This window comes from Apis laboriosa, unplaced genomic scaffold, assembly GCF_014066325.1.
Source record: "Apis laboriosa isolate Shangri-la unplaced genomic scaffold, ASM1406632v1 scaffold20_cov151, whole genome shotgun sequence".
Classification (NCBI taxonomy): Eukaryota; Metazoa; Arthropoda; class Insecta; order Hymenoptera; family Apidae; genus Apis; species Apis laboriosa.
In genome coordinates, this window is record NW_025222327.1 from 128,821 (window position 1) to 152,148 (window position 23,328).

At 27.3% G+C, this 23,328-nt stretch overlaps 1 protein-coding gene across 1 annotated transcript in view; it reads left to right on the forward strand.

Annotated features, from left to right (window-relative positions):
• Positions 1-23,328, forward strand: part of LOC122712746 (neuronal acetylcholine receptor subunit alpha-7) — a 352,327-nt gene that overhangs the window by 119,152 nt on the left and 209,847 nt on the right. Inside the window, exon 3 of the mRNA XM_043932599.1 lies at positions 1,987-2,031. Coding sequence (XP_043788534.1) covers positions 1,987-2,031 — 45 coding nt within the window. The remainder of the gene's footprint in view (positions 1-1,986; positions 2,032-23,328) is intronic.

Genomic DNA, 23,328 nt, shown 5'->3' on the forward strand with positions numbered 1-23,328 from the left:
AAATTTGTAATCAGTTCAATTTCATTTTGAATAGTATTAAAATCAATTTTTTATTTCATTTCACTTCCAAGCGAAAAATGATGAGGATCGTGTGGCCGACCCACGTACTGTTTAAATATGAAATAATAAGTTCACTTAGCGTCCAGGTTATCTCTTAATTGCATTTTTTATCACTTCCTTACTATCACCACGTTCTAGCCAACTTTCACGAGATTAACAGACCATTTTCGTCACGAATCGTTAAACTTAAATCGTTTCATACTTGTTGCGCTGGTCGCAAGCTTTTCTCGCATCCTATACAACCTGAGGATGCACCATTGACATGCAAATATACTTTCATTCCGCTATTAAACGAGATACGCCTTAGAAATTTATTTCGTTCGTGACAATAATTTTAAAACATTAAGCTTTTATACGATGTAATTTAATAAAGACAGAACTTTAATTGTAAATTTTAGTTAATGACGATATTGAAAATAGATATATCAATGAAATGATAGAAAGATTTCAAGAGAAATATTGTACTAATATTATTTACTCTTTAATATTAGTTAAAATTAAATAATAAATTTTATTATGCTTATTTTATTATATAATTCATAACTTTCTTAAACATCTGATATAACTTTCACTGTGTATTTTTTAGAGTTTATATATTGCGAATATCTTAAAGACATTGACGGTGTTTCTATATCTAAAATAATTTATAACATTTTGCTTTATTCTAATAATGTTTTTTTACTGATTTAATTAGGCTTTGTAAGGATATATATTGCATGTATATGCTATTTTAACAATATAATGATAATATGATTAGAAGAAAGTTGATCAAGTTAAACTTAAGTTAATTCTTTCTATTCTTTGAATTATTTTTGAATTTTTGAAGAAAGAAAATTATTCATGAAAAAGCAATTGAAGAATTTTATTATTTGAGAGAGTAATATTTTAATTAAATTTTTTAAAAGACACTTATTAATAATATTAATTATCTGTTATAATTATTTATCTTGAAAATACTTATTAAACACTTACATGTATTCATTATTTATCTATATCTATTTCACAATTCGTTTTTATAAAATACATTCATCATATATATATATATATATATTTCTGTATAAAATATTCTATATTATAATTCCTTGGATAATATCTGTATCGTAGAAAGCATACTCACAAAATAGCTTTTTCATTAGTTAATTCAAAGAAAGGTCGAATATATAAGGAAAATTTCCCTTACAATTATAGAAGATATCGTGCTAAGTAGTATTGGTCAACGATTAATTGGTTGGACACGATCGTTTACCAAGTGGTTTGTTCGTTGACACTATCGTTAAAGTGCATCCATTTTATAAATCACTTTGAAGTTCTGATGAGCCTGTGGTGGAGTGCGGTTCTCTTTAGAGCACTTGGTAAACGAACGATTGCAACAGCAATTTGTGGTTATTGGTTCTCTACTTTTTGCCGTAAATTTTACCATTTGCTATTTATATAACTCTACTTTTTTGCTTTCGTTCTCGCGTTTGATCATTGATCCTATGTCTTATAAACTTCTCTTTCACTTAATTATACAACGAATGATTTCTATCTTATTAGATATTTAATAATTTGAGGAAGTGAGTATGTCAATTTGGAAAATGTATCATATTGGAATAGAAATATTTAATTCTTTTGTTTTTGTAGTATAATTTAGATAATTATTTAGATTATTATCAAGATATCATTTTGCATGCAAAGAAATTATACAAATATTTTATATTTTCACATATCATGAGCAATAAAATATATATGTAAATAATAATTTCAATAATATATGAATATTTCAATTTTAACATAATATAATTCAATGTATTTGACAATAATTAAAATATCAACTGATAATAATATTAATTATCAAAGTAAACAAATGTGACAATCTTTAATTTTATAAAACAGTTAACAATTTAAATATTGAAATAAAACTAATAATATATTTCTTTTTTCCAGGATGAGAAGAATCAAATATTAACTACGAACGCGTGGCTCAAGTTGGTAAGTCATTAATTACATATTTACAAAGACCACAAAGGAAGCTTAAATCTTTTTTTTTTTTAATATACAAGATTATGCCAAATTTTTCGCAAGTAGTAAGTTAAAAAAAGATCTCAATATTAAGTTTCGTGCAATACTATCTCTCAAAATAAAATATATAAACATAAATAATACGTATAAGAATCGAATAACGATCTTTGAATTATTTAAATAATTTCCAATGGTTAAGAAACAATTTAACACAAGGAATGCATCGACCAGTAATGAATTCGCGATAAAAAATGAGAAATTTAAAATGCGCTCCTGGTATTACCTTCTTTTTTTCTCTTTTTCGTGACACCGCTTACAGGAAATCAATATACGGCAACTAATACTCGCCTGTCGGTTTCTCGCTATTCTCATTTCCATCGAAGTGATGTTAAAGAACGTAGCCTATCACCGAATTGATGCGGGAAAAAAGCGTTGAAATAAGTCAACTACTACTAATTACATTCGTGCACTCTTGTATTCTATTTTACAAAAGTAATTCATTTTATCTTCATTCATATAACGAATATATTTTTAGAATATATTTAATTTTTTTAATATATAAGTATTCAAAACTGTTTAATCCTTTTATGCTAATAATGGTATGAAATATTTCAGGAGAAATCGAAAGATATTAAAGTATTTAGAAACAGATAGTTTATTGTTACTTCACAGGTTTCATTTTTGATTTTTTTTCTATTGTTCTATTGCATACAGTTTGTATACATTAAGATGAATAATTAGCCATCATTATTCCAGGATTATTGCAAATTGAATTGTACCATTTTGTAGAAAATAGAAAACAAAATTAGTAGTTTTTTCAAGAATATCAACTTTTGATTAACTTTAATTATTTAATGCTAGAAATTTGTTCAGGGATATACAATAAAATTATCATTAACTTTATAAAATAGAACGTAGAAACGTGTATTTTTATGTAGTATAGACAGTTTAAAAACTATTTGTTGCATAAAAACAGAAACTTCACAAGAAAAATGGATATATAATTTATACAACAAAATATCGATGTGTTTTTGAATGAACTAATTGTTCATATTTGCTCTTTTTCTTTTTTCTCATTATTAATTCCAAAAAATTTCCGAAATTTTTTCCACGATAAATTACTTCTTCTCTCATATTGAGAAATAATTAACGTTCATCTTTCGTACGTATCTCGATTCATAATCACTCACGTGTAATTTCATACGACTACTATCAAGAAGATTCGATTGCCACGTCGAATTGAATTTTCAATTTTGTTAAAATATGAGTATATACGTAGAATCGTGGCAACGGAATATCATTTCCATTTTAATAGAATCACCGGTCGATGCACTCGATTTGGAATTTCTCCTTGTAATAGATAGCAAAAAAAAAAAAAAAAAAAGAGAGAGAAGAAAGAAAAAAAAGAAATGTTGTCGATTGATAGAATCGATTTTTCATTTACGTTGCATTCGTCAATCGATGAAGCGGAAACGCAGCTGCGGTTGTCAGTGTCAGTTCTTTTCCTATCGAATGGTTTTCTTGCTGTTTCTACTTAAGGAACGCCTATTGTATCGAAAATGTGGGAAAATGAAAGGTGCGTTCGGCTTCTTTACGATGATATTCCCTTGTTCAACGAAGAATATAAACTGGATTATCCTTAGCATTTCGGATGGAACATGAGATTATTCCATATCTTATTTTAGATTTCGATAAATGAAAAAAGAAACTGAAGAATTTTGAAATTAACTTTGATAGATATTAATTTATGAATAATTTTTTTAATTGATACAAATTTTGCTTAAATAGAAAAATATGATTTGCGAAGTAATCAAAGAAACGGAAATAAAACAATTTGTTAATAGATATTCCAAAATTCTATTTAAAATTGAATTGTTCAGTATCCTATGTTATTGTATATAAATATATCGTATTTTATCGTTTTAAAATTATATTTATTAATTATAAATCGGACATATAAAAGACTGCAAATATATATATATGGAAGATTCAAAAGTCAATCAATGAATCAAATTATTTGAAAATAATTTATTTAATTTAAAAATTTCTTTATTATTTAAACTTTGAGTTGACAAATCGATTAGCTAATTATTTCTATTATAATTTTTAACAATGATACAATTGATCTGTCAATTGAAAATTTGAATGATAAAAAGATTTTTGAACAACGTAAATCACTTTTAAAGTATAATTAAACTTAAACTGATTGATTTTTGAATTCCTTTGATTTCCTTTTTTATATTCATATTAATTAATAAAATTTTTTGATTATGCCTTAATCGCACAATTATTTCAAATAAATTATCAAAACTTTCAATTTTCACCATTTCATTCACAAAAAAAAAAAAGAAAATAAGTTACAATCTTCCATACAATAATATATCCACATCATAAATCAATCCGCAAAAAAAAAAAAAAAAGAAGTCAGAAAGGAAGATATCGATTTAAGGCAGGATAATGCCTACAATTCCATTCCATCCCGACATGACCAACAAATTTCCTCGTTTCCCTACGGGAAGGAACAATCCATCCCTCAACGATCCCTCAATGATCTATCAAATAAGATCGGCGAAATTGATCCCGCATGCTATTGAACGTTCGAATCGAAAGGAAACAGAAGAAGAACACATGGATCAGAGCCGATTCAAACCGGCTTCAGCCATCCTTTTCACGTTTCCTTTCCCGCGTGGCAGCTTCGTGCCTCCCTCGGGTGCGAAAGGGGATGTTGGAACAGGAGGTGGTTGGTGGCCACCAAGGGGATGGAAAGTAAGATAAAAGGCAGCTGGCAACCGTGCACGGCAAAGAGGATTCGAGAAAATCGAGAAAAAGAGAGAGAGAAGGAGAGTGGAACGATGCACTCTTACGTCTTTCTGCAACTGGATCGAGATGAAAAGCATGGACGTTGCTGCTACGAATAAAGAAATGGAAACGAAAGGCCCAGGGATGGTGACGTTTTGGCTTTTTTTCCTACTATACGCGAATTTATTCACACTCTATGCTCTACCCGAGTTTCATGAGTCTATAAGTTTCGTGTTTTCGTTTTATTTTAATCTCTCTGTCTTTTTCCAAAAACAATTGTATCATGTTTATTCGATGAATTGGTGAAGAATAAGATTGTTGTTAAATTAGAATTCACTTTTGTCTTTCGTACTATGTAAGATCAAATTTTCACGAGATTTAGGCACTTACGTATTTTCAAAATCATTACACCTTGAGAAAGCATTCTTATATCAATGATTTCATATAATGATTGGTTCACACCTTAAAGATATTTTTTACGAATTATTCTTTGTTATTTTGATTAAAGATTATCGATATCTTTTTTAAATTCTTTTCTAAATATTTTTCCTTTCGCATAATATCTTAAATAACTGTTAAGTCATTTCAATGCATAAATATGTACACATCATTGTACGTATTCAACATCCTACAATATTAAAAATAAAGTTATGTACAAGTATACTTTTAAATACAAAATTCAATATAGTTTAAGAAATAATAATTATTAAAGTAAATATTAACAATTTAGAACTAACAGTTATTTAATAAACAGTCAATTATAACAATTCCTTCGTGTTTACACTAAGAATTTAATCACGTCAAATTTCCATTCCTATATTTACATTTATAAAACAACATTTTCTCATTGACAAAATCGAAAAAATCGTACAAGCACAGCCATTTGATTGTTTATACTTCTCATCGTAAACTCCTCGCACGAATGGTTAACTCACAAACTTAAGCAAACTCCCATCTTATTCCGTTCCGCTCATTATTTTTATCGACTCCCTAAATCATGTTATCGTGTCGATATCATTCCACTTTCCGTTTTATAGCTATTTTATTGTTTCTCAAGAATTGATTTCGAGCAATAAGGATTTCCTTCCTTTCCTCGCCCAATTCGTCACATAATTTTTTATCCCCTTTCACTTCATCACCCTTTTCCTCCCCTCGAACTGGAGCCTGGAATTCGATTGTGTCGTCGCTCTTTTCGATTCGCTTTTTGTTCGCCTCTTCGTTCCGGGCAATCGAGGAGAAAATCTTCGAGGAGATACTTTCTCGAGGAGATGCCGACTATCGGTAGATTGTGTAAAAAGGAGTACTTTGCGCTGGATTAATTAGGTTGCAGATTTTCTTGCAGATCCTTTGAAACAGTCTATCCTATTCTTCTTCATTTGGAGACATTGATTTTATGTCCATTCGACGTCTAAGTAATGATAAAGAGTATCTAGTAGGTCTGTGAAATGGATGGATACAGATTGGATCTCAGATTTTTAAGAAAAGGATTTTAAAGAACAAATAATGTAGATATTTTAAAATGAATGGCGAAGTAAATTGGATATGATATACTATCTCAAGATATTATGTATATTTCGCAAAACGTCTTGTGAATGAAGTCAGATTTGATTGATTAACTCGGATAAATCGATCATAAAAAATCTAATTTCAGATCTAATATTACTTTTTAATTGTATTTTCGTGTTTCGATTACTTTTAAATTATATTATTTTAAATATAATTATAACAACTATTACATTGAAAGAAAAAATTAAAATTTTTTTCTTACACATTATCTTCACAATTCTCAAATATTATAAGCATCATTAGATAATTTTAGATAATTTTATCCTCAAAATAAAGTTTAGTTAGAGAAGATGATACAAATATCTTTTCATTTCATAATCAAAAGAATTTAGGGATATTGAAACAAAATTATTTAAAAATAAGATTTTTAATTTGTTATTCTTATGTATAATCACAATGTTAATATCAATAATCATCAGCCATATAACTTGTTATAAAATACAACAAATTTAATAATATATCTTGAATCTTTGATTCCTTTTAATTATCATTAAAATTAATTTTGAAATTCTTGGCTAATAACGAAGTTTTAGTTTCGAAGAATATTAATCCCTTGTGCAACACAGGTTGCTTTGAAGCAACCAATCAAAACTTTCTAATGTATTAAGGTAAATAGAATTTCAAAGCAAGTGACGACTTAATTTATACTTTATTATAAAGTAACTCTTTCTGGTATTATTAAATAAACTATACTATTTTAATCATTTTCCACTGATTGAATAATGCTCCAGTTCATAGATCAGTTCATAAATCAATTCTATAGGTTCATAGTCAAGTTTCTCAGTAATTATCATATAGATAAATGAACAATCATCGTCAACATTTGCATAACAAATAATATAATAGGTCCAATTTCTACTAATTATTAGTTTCATTGTCTATAACTTTGTTTTCAATCACAGACAAAAGATAACACAATAAGATCTAATAGAGTCTTAATTCTAATAAAATTTTAATTCTTATCAATTCTTCTAATTTTGCTATCTATAGGTTTGCTTTCAGCATTAATTGAGAGTAACACCTATAATAAACTTAGCAAAATCTCAAATCTTTATTAATTTTGCTCTCAGCATTATTCATAAATAACAAACAACATAGTAATTCCAAAGTTCTCATTCCATTAGTTTCAGTGTCTAAGATCTTAAGTCTGTCTCTAGTTTTTATATTTAGTTCTTAGCATTAGATGAAAGATAATATAATAAGCTTAGCAGAACTTAAAGTTTCAAAACTCTCATAAAAGATGATTAATTCTTAAAAAATAAAAACTTTCATCATCTGTATCATCATCTCAACATCTGTAAACATCTATACTATATTTTTTTTCAACTGATTTTTATCAATTTTGACAACAAAATGAATTTATATGGAGAGAATCTATCGACAGAAGTTTATTTCATAAGAGTTAAATCAACATTTTTTTAAAATTCTATATTTTTGAGAGAGCCACAAGTGTATTCTGAACTTTTTTAATAAAATCTGTTACTCGAAGCACACATATGCTCTTCACTATATAATAGGATAGAGGCGAAACATGTGTCTTTTCCGTTTCCACCAGAACAACCAGTTGCGGACTAGTTCAGGACCTGTTGAAACCGGCTGTAGTAATTCATCCTTAGAAAAGAGCCACTGAATAGAGGGTTATTTCTGTCCTTTTACTGGGAAAAGAGCGAATACAGTTAGACGAACGAATTGATACGAACTTAATCCAGATTTCTCTCGTGTTGGAATTTATAGTGAATCAAATCTACTGTGAATTTAAAATTACAATCTGATGTGAATTGAAAATGATTAGGATAATGTGTTCTTTAAAAAACGAAATATATTAAATGTCGGATAATGGCGATTAAAGTATAAATGTGAATTTTGTTTGAAATATAGAGAGATATAGAAAAGAGAGTTCAATGCAAAAATAGATATTTTCTTGAAAGGAATTTTATTTTTATTATTTTTATATTTTTTTGTTGAATAAGAGAAATTGTTTTTAATTGTGTTTAATTAATTTATAGAAAAATATATTAAAATGTTTTTGAAAATATTCTAATACTTTGTACAATATATTTAGATTAAATAACATGTGTGTATAATTAATTTATGCAAACTTATATTATTACTAAACTTATATTATATTATATATTGCTCTTTCTAAAGAGAATTTTTAAAAAAATGTTCTAAAATACAAGCAAAGTGCTTATTCAAAAGATTCGAGTGCCTTAATTATTTTCAAAGAAGAAAAGATATAAAAGATTTATATAATATATAATATAAACTTATTGCACTTAATGAACTTGAATTTCCTCTACTCAAAAATTCATATTTTCAAATTTCACTCTATGTATAATCTAAATACAGGTATAAATTATGTTAATCATAGGATATGTATGAACTGAATATTTTTTAGTTAGTGAGTTAATATATTCAGTTTCTGAAACAAAAACTGTCGACGTGAATAATAGATAAATCGATATTTCCATATGTAACCAGTCTATCGATCATCCGGTTAAACCAGCTGTCCAAGAATAGTTGAACAATGTTAGCTGCGCCTCGAATCTCGACGAACACGAGAAAGAAATATATATCGACACGATTTTATTCTTAAACGCAATTACAAATTTATAATAATTCAAAAATAATGTAATAATTTAAAAACGTTAATACTTAAAAAAACGATTCTAAAAAATCATACAACATTATCATTGTAAAAAAATCTTATAATATGAAAGAAATGATTCAAAAAATATGTAATATTCCTAAAAAACGACTGCCATTCCATTGAAGAATTTATCCAACATTTGTTCCACTGGTTGCACATTTGAAATTCATCGGATAAACAAACGATCTGGCAAAAATATCGGAATAATGATGGCAATAACTCCTTGAAAAATGTGAAGGGAGAGGGGAAAAACTGTTGGTTGCCTGTTCTTCTGCATTTTACACGATCAAAAGTGAGAGCACATTTTGAAACGAGCACTTGTGCGCGCGAAAGGCCGAAAAATAATTCAAACCGAAGTCTACGCAGCCAGGATACAAAATGTTGAATGCCCTTCCACTGGAAACATTCGTGCACAAAGCATTCGAGCTGAAGCTCGAGCAACTCAGATGCACACGACAAACCGACGCGACGGCCGAACGACGAAACGTATTTCCAACTGAATACGAAGCTTTCGACTTTTCCGAAAATTTCGACGTCGTCCTTTCAATCTTCCATATTTTTTTATTTTCATTATTTTTTTTTCCCTCCTCTTTTTTTTCACTCGTCTAGGCGTTTGATAAATGAAACTGTCGATTGTCGAGCAATATAAATACGATATGTTGTACTTGTTTGAAGAAATTGGAATAAAGATTTCGTTTAGATTTGTATATTACGTTTGTAATGTAGTATAATGCAGTCATGAATTGGAGAAAAGTTGAAAAACATGTAGAAATATATACAGTGTATTTGTTTTATTGTCGAATTATTTCAAAAAATATATGATATTTAATACATAAATAAGTATCGTAGGAAATAATGAAAATTAAAATTTATCTTTTATACATTAATCTATAGAAAAATCTATTAATATCATATAATGTATCTTTGTATCAAACAGCTTTAGAATTCAAAACTAGGAAGAAAATAATAATAAGAGAAAATACAAACACGAATAAAATTAAATAAATCATAGATACATATTTATATATATTAATATGTAATGTTATAATTTGCATGAATATTTCTCTTCTTTCTTTCGTAAATATTTCTATATTGATAACAGTGCACAAGAATACAATTATCAAGTAATTTCAACACCAATCTCGTTAAGGATGACGCTTTTCAAGACGCGAACTGGAACAATGCTCACTAAAGAAACACTCGTCTGCACAAGAAACGAGCGAAATTTCGTGCAACTTTCGAACGTTCAAGCTGTTTTCTCAGCAAACGCGGCCAGAAAATCCCGTTTGTTGCGATGTTTCTCTCCTCTCCCAACGCTCCCTTACCTTTTCCACCCCTTCAAATGGAATTCTTCGGGACATCTGCGTTGAAAGTTCATCTTTAGCTACCTATTCGGATGATCCTCCGACTTTGAATTGAATCTGACGCTCGAATTTAAGTGTCCTATACCGTTGAAAGTTAGAAGTGTCTCTCGTGAAACTTTTACAACGCTTTTGCTTTTACAACGATACTGTTTGTCCGATATTTCACAATTCTCGAGCATCTCTTCGTGTCAGAAAACGTAGATGTTGACTGGAAGGTTAACTTATTCGAATAATATTATATTATGCAGTATTGTATTAAATTGTATTGTGTATCAAATTGGAGAAATCTTGTAAATTAGTCTTAATCGCGTGAATTGTATTCCATTTATATGAATATCTTTAGAATACATATAATGATAGTTATGTCTATAATACAGAATAAGTAAAAAATTAATTCATTAAATATAATCTCATCCTTTATTCGTATCTCATATAGGATATAATATCATATGATTTTATTTATAAGATTTTCGATGAAAAACGTGCCCATTTTTATCATTTCATTTATGAGATTGAATTATATCTTTTTTTTTTTATATATATTTCTCTTCACGTATCAACTTTGTAGCTACATAATATTTTGTATTCAGAAATATGTATATCGATATATGTATATATATATATATATATACATATGTATTTATCACGATTTTTGATCATTATTAAAATGTTATTGAAATAATTGTTCTGTTTATACTCATAAATTATGTAAATTAATTCTCATCTACTTTGATTTACTGCATGAGATACTCAAAATTATTTATTGGATAGTGTTTCGCATTTTCCAATAATAATTCTCATTATTATGCATGTATTATTGTGCAATCTATATCTATATGCAGGAAATAATATACATATAGATATGATACAATATGATTTTGATTATATTGGTTAATTCTACATGCAGAATATCAGTCCATGCAGAAATATATAGAATAGTATGAAAAATTTGTACATTTCATTTATATTATGATATTTTTTATTTTTGAAATAAAGGAAAAAGCGTTATTTTTTTATTGGACAAGTATTTCATAATAGAAGAAAATTTTTACTACCGAGAAGAGAAATATCGTAGAAAATTACTGCTTTGTTTAAAATAACAATATAAATAGTTCCTATAATAAAAAAAAAAAAAATAGTGCTATAACATTTCATACAAAATTTTCTCTTTATTTATACAATATTTATTTAATAAAAGTTTTAATTAAGAATTTAATAACATTTTTTTGTGTTGTTTTAGTAGAAGTTAGAAAAGAATATCGTTAACATTATTTTTATCTTCAAAAATTGAATTTTCTGTCTTTAAATAGACATAATGACTCTTATAGTGACTTTTATCACAATCTCATAATGATATTCACAATAAGAAAGCTTCTTTTCCTGGAATATTCGCGTGAATATTAACATTCTCGATTCACAATACAAACTTTCTAAATAATAATCACTTGAAAATGAGCAATAATAATTAAAAGGGATAAAAAAATCAACATAAGTTTCGTAAAAAATATTCTTCAGTTAAAATTTATAGAGCTTATAAATAAGTTTAAACAAAATTGTTTAAACTTATTATTTATGCATTGTCGTTCGTATCCAAACAACTCGTGTTACGAGAGCAACCAACGAGAACAACCCCTTTCAAAGCTTCCTCCCAAAATTCTCAAACACTCTAACGATCGCGTTTAAAGCCCCGCACAAGCTCCATCGACGTGCACGCTATCAAAATAATCGCGTGCACTTTGTCTTTAGCCGCCGTGAAACGTGATTGGCAACGGTTGCTACTTGTTCATCTTTCTCGCGAGAGGGGAGGGTTACGCCACCCACGCTTAACACCGTCACGTAGGGGAACGCGCGTGTTAGCACAATGCCGTTGCTAAATGTATAGAAGCGGAGCACGTTGTCGCAACACTCACGTTTCACTGGCACGAGTGACTGGAATAACGTGCCTCCAGCGCTCGCATTTTAGATCAGTCAGCGTGCTCTTTCGCAGAGAACCGTTTGAAACCGAGACGAAACGTTTCCACGAGGGGAAATCTTTAATGCGCGTTCCCATACGCGTTCGTGCTTCGTTTCTCTCATCGAGACTCCTTTTCTCACGATCCTCGCGTTTTTGTTATTCAAGCGACGGGATCGAGAGTATCGTTGAGAATCGCTGTTGAGAGGGACTTGAGATACAGTGGGATTTAAGGATTTTCATCTAGATAGAAAATTTTTACGTCTATTAATCTTGATTGATCTATTAGAGGGCTAGAATTATTTTTTGAGAAAGATTAAAATGTGTTTGGAAAAGAATAGTTTTTTGTAAAAAGTTAGGTTGCAAATGCTCTTCATTATTGTTAACGATTGCTGTTAATTTAATTAATTTAAAATGATATTATTATTTGTGAAAGAAACGATGCATAATAATCATGCTTATATGTAGCATAGTTATATCTGTAAACATGATTATAAACAACCAAATTTATTATGTTAATTAAGAAATATAGAAGGCGATATACAAAATGATATGAGAATATTCAAATTCTCTATTCACGTTCCATTTCTACAATTGTGTTTATAAAAATATATATTTTTCATGTAATTTAATAATTACATTTTGACTATTCATTGATTGATTTAATTAGTTGATAAAAATATGAATTTTTGCCATAAATTTGTAGTTAGAGATTATTTTGATTTCATCACTGTAGGATTATTTTATTATTTTATATTTTTGAATGATATTAAAATATTTTATTTCACGACTTAATACGTAGAATATTCGAATATATTTGAATTTATTAATTTATTATGAAATTTTTATAGAAATAAAAAATATATTTAAAATAAAATTCAAATTATAAATCAAATTAATCAATTGTTATTAATTTAATTTTAAAATATTTTTTTTCTAGTTTCTGTATATTCTGTATATTCTGTATATTATGTAATACTATGAATAGCATAGATATAAATTAAAATTATTATTCAACGATACTAATTTAGTTATTCATGTACAATTTCAACTTTGTATAATTAATTTTACACAAGTCAAGTCTGAAATACGTCCCATACAAAACAAGTTCATCGTTACAAACAAGCATGAGCAAAATTTACGAAATTTGAAAACGACAGGTTGCGGTACTACGCGAATGACTTTAAAATTACATACGTGCGTAATGGAAACGCACAATCGGCCACTGGAAAATCTAATTAAGAGCTTTCGTTTCACCGAATTTCGAAGGAATGCGGGTAGATGGTGTAGCTTTGCAAACCGCAGGGTCTGTTTGACTTTCGCGGAGATACCTGTTTCCAAAGTATTTTTACGAAAGAGCAAATTTAATTAATGCTATCCTTGTTGGTGTTAATGAAAGTTATTATCATTAGAAAAATTTTGATTTAAGGCATTTAAATTTAATTAGAAATATTTAGCATATTTTTATGAAAATTAAATGTTTTTCTTTTATATTAAATTCTTTTTAATTTGTTTATAATAAATTTAAAAGATTAATATCTTTGAATTCGAATTTTTTACAATTAGGTGACAAATATAAGTTTATTTTAGTTATAAATATATATATAAAGAAATTAATTAATTGCAATTAATTTGGTATTGTTAGATTTATCCATTTCTAGTAAATATTTCGAATTTAAAGATTAGATTAATTATGTTCACTTCAAAATTCTAATATTATTCTAAAATTTCGCAAAGAATTTAAAATAATTTAATAATATTTCTATTTCATTATTTAGTAGGTTTTAAAATAAATTAATCAATATATATATACTAATAATATGAAAAAATTATTTAGAAGTGGCTATTAATATCGAAATCATAGAATTAAAAAGATCAGATAATAAAGTGCGTGTGTAATTTTGAAATAAATATTTCTTTCTATCAAACAAATCAATCAAACATTGCAATCAAAACATTCATATTCACTCTCGCATTCACTCTCATTACTGAATTTGACGTCTGAAAGCGAAGGTTAATCAGACTGCCACGTCATAATGCCAGGTATAACCATCGATAAAACAAAGGAATCGATTGCTGTGCAGAAACATAGAGTGATTATTAGACTGTGGATCTTTATATACGGGAAATTTAAACATGTAGTAATATATACAACGAATGAAACAAATTTTTATTCAGATTTCATTTCTTTAATCATATCCACTATTTAATAATTAATGAAAAATTATCGAAGATCTATAAATTGTTTCTAATTTTGATAATCTTCTTTTTGTATTTTTTCTTTTTTCATCATTTAATTTTCCATTAAATTTTCATCAATTAAAAAGAAGAATTGTTTAGAACAATTTTGAAGATATTAATTTTTTATATTATATTAATTAATAAATTTTTTTGCTTGGCTAGCTAATATTATTATTTAATATCGTAAAAAATAATCAATTCACCATAAATGAAAATTAATGATTGTTTTGATCGTAAGAAATTACATATGGATGTTACCAAAAAATTTGTTTGAATTTCGAGAAATAAAATAATAATATTGAGTGATATATTATTGCACGAGTAAAAGAACAGAAGAAATTAAAATTAAATCTACCATGAAATCGAAACTGTCCTCGTTACAAACTGCAAACCAATCGGGGAAAAAACAGGCGCAAGGGGAATGATATCGGCATAAATAAGCATCGTAATTAAAATTAAGCCGGCCGTATAATCGAACACGAGCATAGCATTTCGATCATTTTTTTCTATCAATAAGGATAAAAATTAAATATTCCAGAAATTACACAAGAATTAATATTGAAAATAATCTTCAAAAAACAAAATCATTAGTAAAATTTCCTTAAGAATTCTTCATTTCTTCAATAATATTTAAAATTTCTCTGATAGTATAAAATTATTTTTTTCGTCGATTTAAAAAAGACATTAAGATATTAAAATGGAAATATCAAAGTTTAATATATTTAATATATAATTCAATATGGCAAATAATTTGATATATATTGGCCTTTTTTTTAATCTTTTATGATATAAAATAAAATTTCACGGATTGTTCCACGTGTATTTATAAAAATAATCTTTTACAAGTTTAAATTCAGTCAAAAATTTTAAATTTTATTTTTCATTTAACATATTCAATGTGGCGATCAATTACAAAATCTCTACGATTAAGCAATACAATTAGCTTTTTAGGAAGGTCATTGTCGTATTCATTGTCGTACTCATTGTCGTTTCAACAATTACAGCGATGTTATTACATATTATTCATATACATATAATTTCACCACTCGATAAAGACACGAAACGAGCAATTCTAGCGAGACCACCTCATTTGCTTTTTCATTTCAAGTTGATATTCTCCTTCAAAAATGTGATCAAATAACAATTGAGTATAAACTTTTCAATATATTTTCTAACAAATCCAGAATCATAATTTTATAAAAGTAATTAATTTATTTTTGAATGTCATTTTAATTTTTAACTTTGTACAATTATTTTTTTCTTTTTCAGAATTATTTCGTTTCAAAAAATACATTGAACACGTTTATATTATATAAATATACATTGAAAAATATATAAAATATATATAAAAATATATATAAAAAATATATAATTTCAATAGCTTAATTCATAAAATACCTTGCATGTATATTTTACTTCATTTAATTTATTTTCTATTTATATCTATATTATATCTATATTATATTACTTCAAATTACTCACTTGAGCACAATTTTCTCATTTAGTTTAAGAAAGATATTGCAGACGAAACGTTATTCGATTTTTACATACTTATGATGATTAATTTAACGCCATGTTAGTGTAATTATATTCGAAACGTTTCACCAGAACGCTTTTAGAATTAGGTATCTAAGGACATGAATTAATTAGTTCGCATGTCACGCTAAACGTTGCCTTTTCCAAGTGTAACTGGAAGTGGGCGACACGCCAGGAAGGCAAACGCGGTGAGCGATGGATGGAGCGGAAATTTGCGTGACTGTTGAATCGTAAATTCATCTAAACGATTAAATTAATGATGTGTGAAGTAACGAGCGCATGAAAAAATGAAGATAGGTTGAGCGTTAAATAAAAATGGTACATATATATTGCAGTGAATAAAAACTGAATTTTAGATTCGGATAGATATTATTGCTGAATTTAAGTCAAGCTTGAAATAATTTTATAAATATATTTATATTAAAAATGCGAGACGTAATTAATACGAAATAAATTCTGATATCGTACGTATCGATTGGAAATTGATACTTGATAAATTTATATTTTCATTTTATCGTTTGTAAATTAATTGAACAGCTTAACTTTCAGAAAAATTTATAACTTTTATTGAATAAATTCTCTCGTTTTAAAATATTACAAAATATTGTGTTGGTCAGAGAAATTGTTCATTCTTCCTCACAGATGACGTTAATTACATATAAATTGCTTTTTCATCACGTAACACGTAAATGTAGAAGATGATTGAAAATCAAAGATAAAGAAGCACGTTTTCATCATTATCACATATTAATATATTTCATCATTATACATATTAATATTACTGTACGGATAAAAATTGTATATAAATTCAAAGAAAAAATATATACAATGAAGAAAGAAAATATTGCAAAGAATTATACGTCTAATTATTTGAATTAAATATAATAAATAATAATGAAACAAACACTTTGATTGAAAAATACTTCGAATACTTTAAAATGTTTAAGATATCTGTTTGTATGTATGTTTAAGATAAATTGAGGAAAAATCATTTTCATCAACTCAATAATCGAATACTTGTTCCACTTATAACGAATATACATTTCAATATTCGTATAATAAAGTGATGTTGGATACAATTCAACGAATATAATTTCGTTCTTATCAAATCTCTGTGCTGCTTCAAGCCTTACAAATAAATTAATAACAAATAAAATCGCGAGGAATAATTCGATAAATCATATAAAACTCTTTGATAGAATCTCCGAGGTAATCATCCACAAATTAATCCTTCACGCGTGATTAAACGATTAGGTTTCCTTCCGAATCTTTCAAATTCTATCTCAATCCAATAATGAAACGTCAAATAATCACAGTGAAAGCGCTAAAAACGAACGTAGAACTTTCCTAAAACAAATAGCGAATTCAAATTACGCCCAGACGACTTGATATCAGTGGAAATCAACGGTGAATTTCAACTGTGCAAAATTACCTTCACAAATCTTGAAGAGCCGTCTTGATGCATTCGAAATTAAAACATACTTGTTTCCCCCCCTTTCTCTCTCATTAAGGATAGAATCAGAAATAAACGATCGTCTTCGTTTAACTCCTGTGCTAGGAACAATTAAAGTGCGTTTTAGAATTTATGACGGAACGTTTTCTGTTATTTTTAGTAACAAAAATTTTCAATTCTTTTATTTTTCTTCGTTTATTTTCGCTTATCACCGCAGAGAATTTAATTTCTAAAATTGACTGAAAATTTGGACTTTCTTCTCGAACAGAGTTGCCAGAAAAACACAGTTGTCAGAAAATAACGTATGGTTTTGGGCTTTATCCAATACAATACTAGCAATAGCACAGTTATTTATTTTTTTCATTTCCATTTCTCTCCTTTTTTCTATAGAAGAATTGGCAACTCTCAATAATAAATTACACGTTGTAAATACATAGAACCTCTTGTTTTTCAATTGTATCAAATAATCACCACTAATATTCTCACTTAATTCTCCCTAATTAAGTATTGGGATCACATTGAAATTGCCAATTTTCGAAGTTTGATTAATTTTCATTGATAATGTCCTATTAAGAATTAAAATTCGAAAATAGACAGAAGAAGAATACAAAATGAGAGATTTCGAATAAATCAAGACGAACAGATAGAAATTAAAAGTCAAATAAACAAATTAAATATATAATATTATCAGAAAAATTCTTTTTGTAGAAAGAAAATAAATATGGATGATAATATCATTTGTATTAACTATACTTTCAATATTTTCATATAACATTATTCTTCTATTTTCATTTTTTCTAGGAGCATTTTTAGTAACCCTAATCAAGTATTAAAAGCTAATCTACTGAATCATTCAAAACTCAAATATATTGGAACCAAGTTCAGAATTAATCATTCATGATATCGATCGACGACAGGGCGCGCAATAGAATAATTTATACTATTTAATGATTATCTCTGAATCTCGAATCTGTTGCCTATTACAACACCGCGTACTAATCCCTACGACGATTCCCTTGGCCAATTTCCGCCTAGTCAGACAATAAATTTTAATGTCATGTTAACGATATCGTGTACCACACGCTGTATTATCAAGCATTCGTGCGATGGATGTCGCGAGATTGGGTAGTTACCACTCCTTCGATAAACCTGCCTCATTTATGTAATATGCACGGCAAACACGAATTGTTTGTCAACGGTAAAAATAATAATCCTGGTTGGTTTTAGTGACCGCGTCTTGTGTATCTTCTCTTGTGTTCTTGCGCCTGATGAAATTCGTGTCAACAAGGAGGGAGGTGGTTGGTGAAAGGATAATTGAAAAGGGAAATTAACGTAGAAATACGGCGTTCATCGTAATTGAATTTACAGTATAAAGTTTAAAATATCTGTGTACATATGTACGATTTGATCAAACGAATTCGAGTAACGCGGGTATTGTTTCGTTAATGATATTAATCAGGAAATTGAAACATAAATTGATTTTTTTTTCACTGGACATAGCTTTTTCGTTCGAATTAATTCTACTTTCTCTGCTTCGAACATTTGTATTCATTACAATTGTGGATCTTGTTTGTAATTTGTTATTTCTTTCATTATGTGTAAAAAAATTGTTTAAATCTGCGTTTATTTGTTTTATTTAATTAGTATATTTTGTATGATAGTGTGTCAAATATTTAATGCTAGAATTATCGACCTGTTGTAAGTATTTATTTTTTATATAAATGATTGTAATTAAATAAAACGTAATATTAATCTTGTCAAATATATTACGATTATGTACGCAATAATCGTAAAACAAAAAATATAAAATCTGTCGATTTGAAGAGGTCGATTTGGTTATTCTTGTTAAATTTTATAAAATTAGAGAACATAACTTAAGTATATATCTCGATTTTTTATATATAATCATTTCCAAATAAATAAATAAAAAATAAATGAAATTATTTAAAATTACATAAATTTTAAATGAAAATTTTGTTTTGAAATGTAGTATTAATTTTGTAACCAAGTATGTCATGATTTAGTAAGTAAGATTTATTATAGACACGTTATCATCAGATAAATAGTAGTATAGAATCATTATAATCAGACAAGTAGATATTTTATTGATCTTACTAATCTTATTAATAAATTTTGCTATCAACTTTTGTTTGCTTATATTTAATTTTATTGAGCATGTGAAATAATTTATTTATTAAAACTTTTATAATTAATGCTACAGTAATTAATAATTAATCCCTTAATTCTGTTTTATAATTTCAATAATTTTTTAATAAATAGAAACAAACAATTTTAATTAAAAAAAGTATTAGTATTTTTCATGTGTCACTAATATTTATATTTATATTTACAAATAATAAATTAAAAATAATAGTATCATCAAATATATATTTTCATTTTTCTTTAATAATTAAAGAATCAACGTAAGTTCTATTTAATTCTTTCATTTTATCATTTTAGAATCCAATTTAAAATTCACGAAGGTTTCGAGAATATACTTAGAAGATTCTTATCTGCTAAAATCTCAGTTCGTTTTCAAAGATCGAACTTTGAGATAGTATTAGTCTACGATTCGATGGAGAAAGAGGAGCAAAACGTATCCACGATTTTCATTATCCTTTCGAAGTTTCTTTCTGTTAAAAGTCCTGAATGCAAATCAAGTTCATGAACGGACGTGACCCGGAAATCAGGTTCATTCGCGAGTTTCTAAAACAAGGAAGCGTACGTGCGAGGGTGGAAAGTGATGCACCATGCTAGCGGTTTCCGCGCAACAGGTTCGATTCGAACATAAATTCGAACATAAATTCATATTAATTGCCTTCGAAAAATATCTGACAGCAACGATAAATAACGTATATTTTTTCCTTAAATTATTCTCCAAAAATTTATACATAGTTTTTTCATTATTAGATATTTTTAGTTTAATATAATATAAAATTATATAAAAATTATTGATTGTTCATAATATATGGAATATTGTATGGAAGATTTTGGAAAATTAAAGGAAAGGAAAGATAGGATGGTTTTATACTTAAATAGATAAATATTCTATCTAAAAGAATTTTATTTTTAATTATTTATTCTTTTTTAAATAAGATTGATGAAAATAAATTTGTAAATAGTAAATTATTTAGATATATTTACTATATTTGCAGTGATTATATAGTTAAAATAATATATATAGGAAAATTAAATAATATAATTCTTTTTAAAATAATAACTTTATAGTTATTAAAACAACAAATATTACATAATGTTATATAAACTTTTAATATTACTTTTAATGTATTAATTATATTTAAAACTATCTAATTTAAAATTTCTTGATTTATAAATGTAGAATATTATTACATTAATTTCGTCCATTATATACATTACGTGTTATAATATGAAATATATAATATTCTTTTTTCCTCGATAGAAAAGAATATTATTTTTCAAACATTGAATTCACTTCAAGATCTTTAGATTTTCTTAGGTGAACCTATAAATAGCCTAGTACAATATAATGCACTATGGCAATAGAAACATTCAACAGGTTCGCTTATTCGATTGGTAGGGTGGGTTGGATGTCCATAAAAATTCCGAGCTCGTAAATTTTTAGTTACCTACATGAACCAATTAAATTTTATTTTCTATATGAGATTAGAAGCAAGTAATAATTTATTTTTTTATTTTCAATTGTAATGCAAGATTTAAAATTAATTTTTTTTTTCATTATGCATCTTAACTATTTATTAATTAAAATCATTATAATACTAATATTAATGATATATTATCATAATTCGAAAAGGAATGGAATTTTTAAAATAGGAGATGTTTATTTATCATCATACAAATAAATAAATGATTAAAAATTAATTTTTAGAACAATTTTAATTTCTTTGAATTTTTTTATTTAAATTTCGTGAAATATATATTATAATATCATAGAANTATTATAATATCATAGAAAATAATATTATATTATCGAAAATAGTATTATATATTTTTTTAAAAACACAATTAATGTATTATATATATTTAGAAAATTTTATACTTAAGGAGATGAATTTTAAAAATCGATTATTTTCAGATTTCTCAAGAGTGTTGTTTTATTAATTTCAACTCATTTCGTGAATTAACACGTGTCTTCTATTTTCCAATTTAAAAATTTCACTCGAATTAATTGAATATGTATTTAATTAATCTTAAATTTGTAACACAAGTTGTTTTGCACCGGGAGAGATTCCACGACTTATTGCACATCGATTCGAGCAATAAATCAAACGAGCAGGAACGAGATTTATTCCTTTATTTCCGCCGAATGCCGTAGGCTAGAACTTTATTCTATGGTTTTGACTTATAGCTAGAAAGCACGGCAAAGCGACTGGCCCACTTGCAGCCGAAATTCTCGAAACATTTCCCAAACAATCGTAAATCATCGATCGCGGATTGAATGCTCTTTTTTTTTTTTTTCACGCGGAAGTGAAACATGTGTTTCAATTCTGCACCACCAAATATTTGCATACTTGCTGCTGGATTTATCGCGTGGACTGACGAATTTCGTGAAACGCCTCTGTAAAACCGGTTGTACTGTCGTTGTTAAATACTGTCGTTTCTGTAAAACATATGACGTTTATGACGATATGAATTAATTTTTCTGGTGTAGATTGTTGTTTTTTCTTTTTTCATAGTGTCGATGATTGTTGAATAAATAACACGATTTCATTGATAATTGATGATTTTAATCTATGGTTCGATCTGATCATATAGGATAACTATATGATTAGGATAATTTCCAAAACTTGCTAAATATTTTTTCCATCATCTTTCAACTAGATTAATATTTTAAAAATTTCAATTATTTATGATAAATTTTATTAAATTATTTTATTTTATCCAAAAATCGATATTAATGTGACAAGATTTGCAGTCTAGAAAGAAATTTCTTCTATCTCATCAATACGTGCAAAAGTCGATAGCTATGTTTAAATTTTATTCGCCAGAGCACGAAGGCCATTACAAAGGAGAACCTGAACCTATTTGCGGGCATACAAGTGATAAACGCGACCACAGTATTGATAATGCCTCAACGATGCCTCAGGGACAGCAGGAAAACGTCGTCGATCGTTAACCGATAGCCAGACAAATAGGCCCTCGTAGACATAAACATTCTGTTATAGAGCCTCCCTCCATTCTTTCTTCGATTTTTACCAGCTTACCACGAAGAAATTTCGGCCAACTTATCTCTGAAATATCGACATACCTCATACATCGTGTATTACGAAGAAATTTAACGACTGTGTAACCGTGATATTTCGTCCGATATGTATAACGTATTCCACGATCGTATCTCGTGCTATTTGTGAGGTCTGATAGAGACTGCATTTAAGAAAAAAGAAGGAAAATTAAAGAATTATAGAGAGCTTTAAATGGTGAGAAATGATACTTTATTGCGGCTTAGTCGCGTTGCCCTAGTTAGCATTGAATTGTAATGTATGAAACGATTGTTCGCACTTATAAGTAGAAATATATTTTAAAGGTTGGAAATATGTTTCTTCGTTAATGTGAAAATAGATTAACTGGAGGTTTATCATCATTAGGTATTTGTTTCAAATTTTATCATGGAACTTATTGTTCTAACATGGAATAATATCTTTTCTTTAATAAGCATATTTTATCTATTTTCAAAGATTTTTTAAAAAAATTTCTTGTTGAATTCATA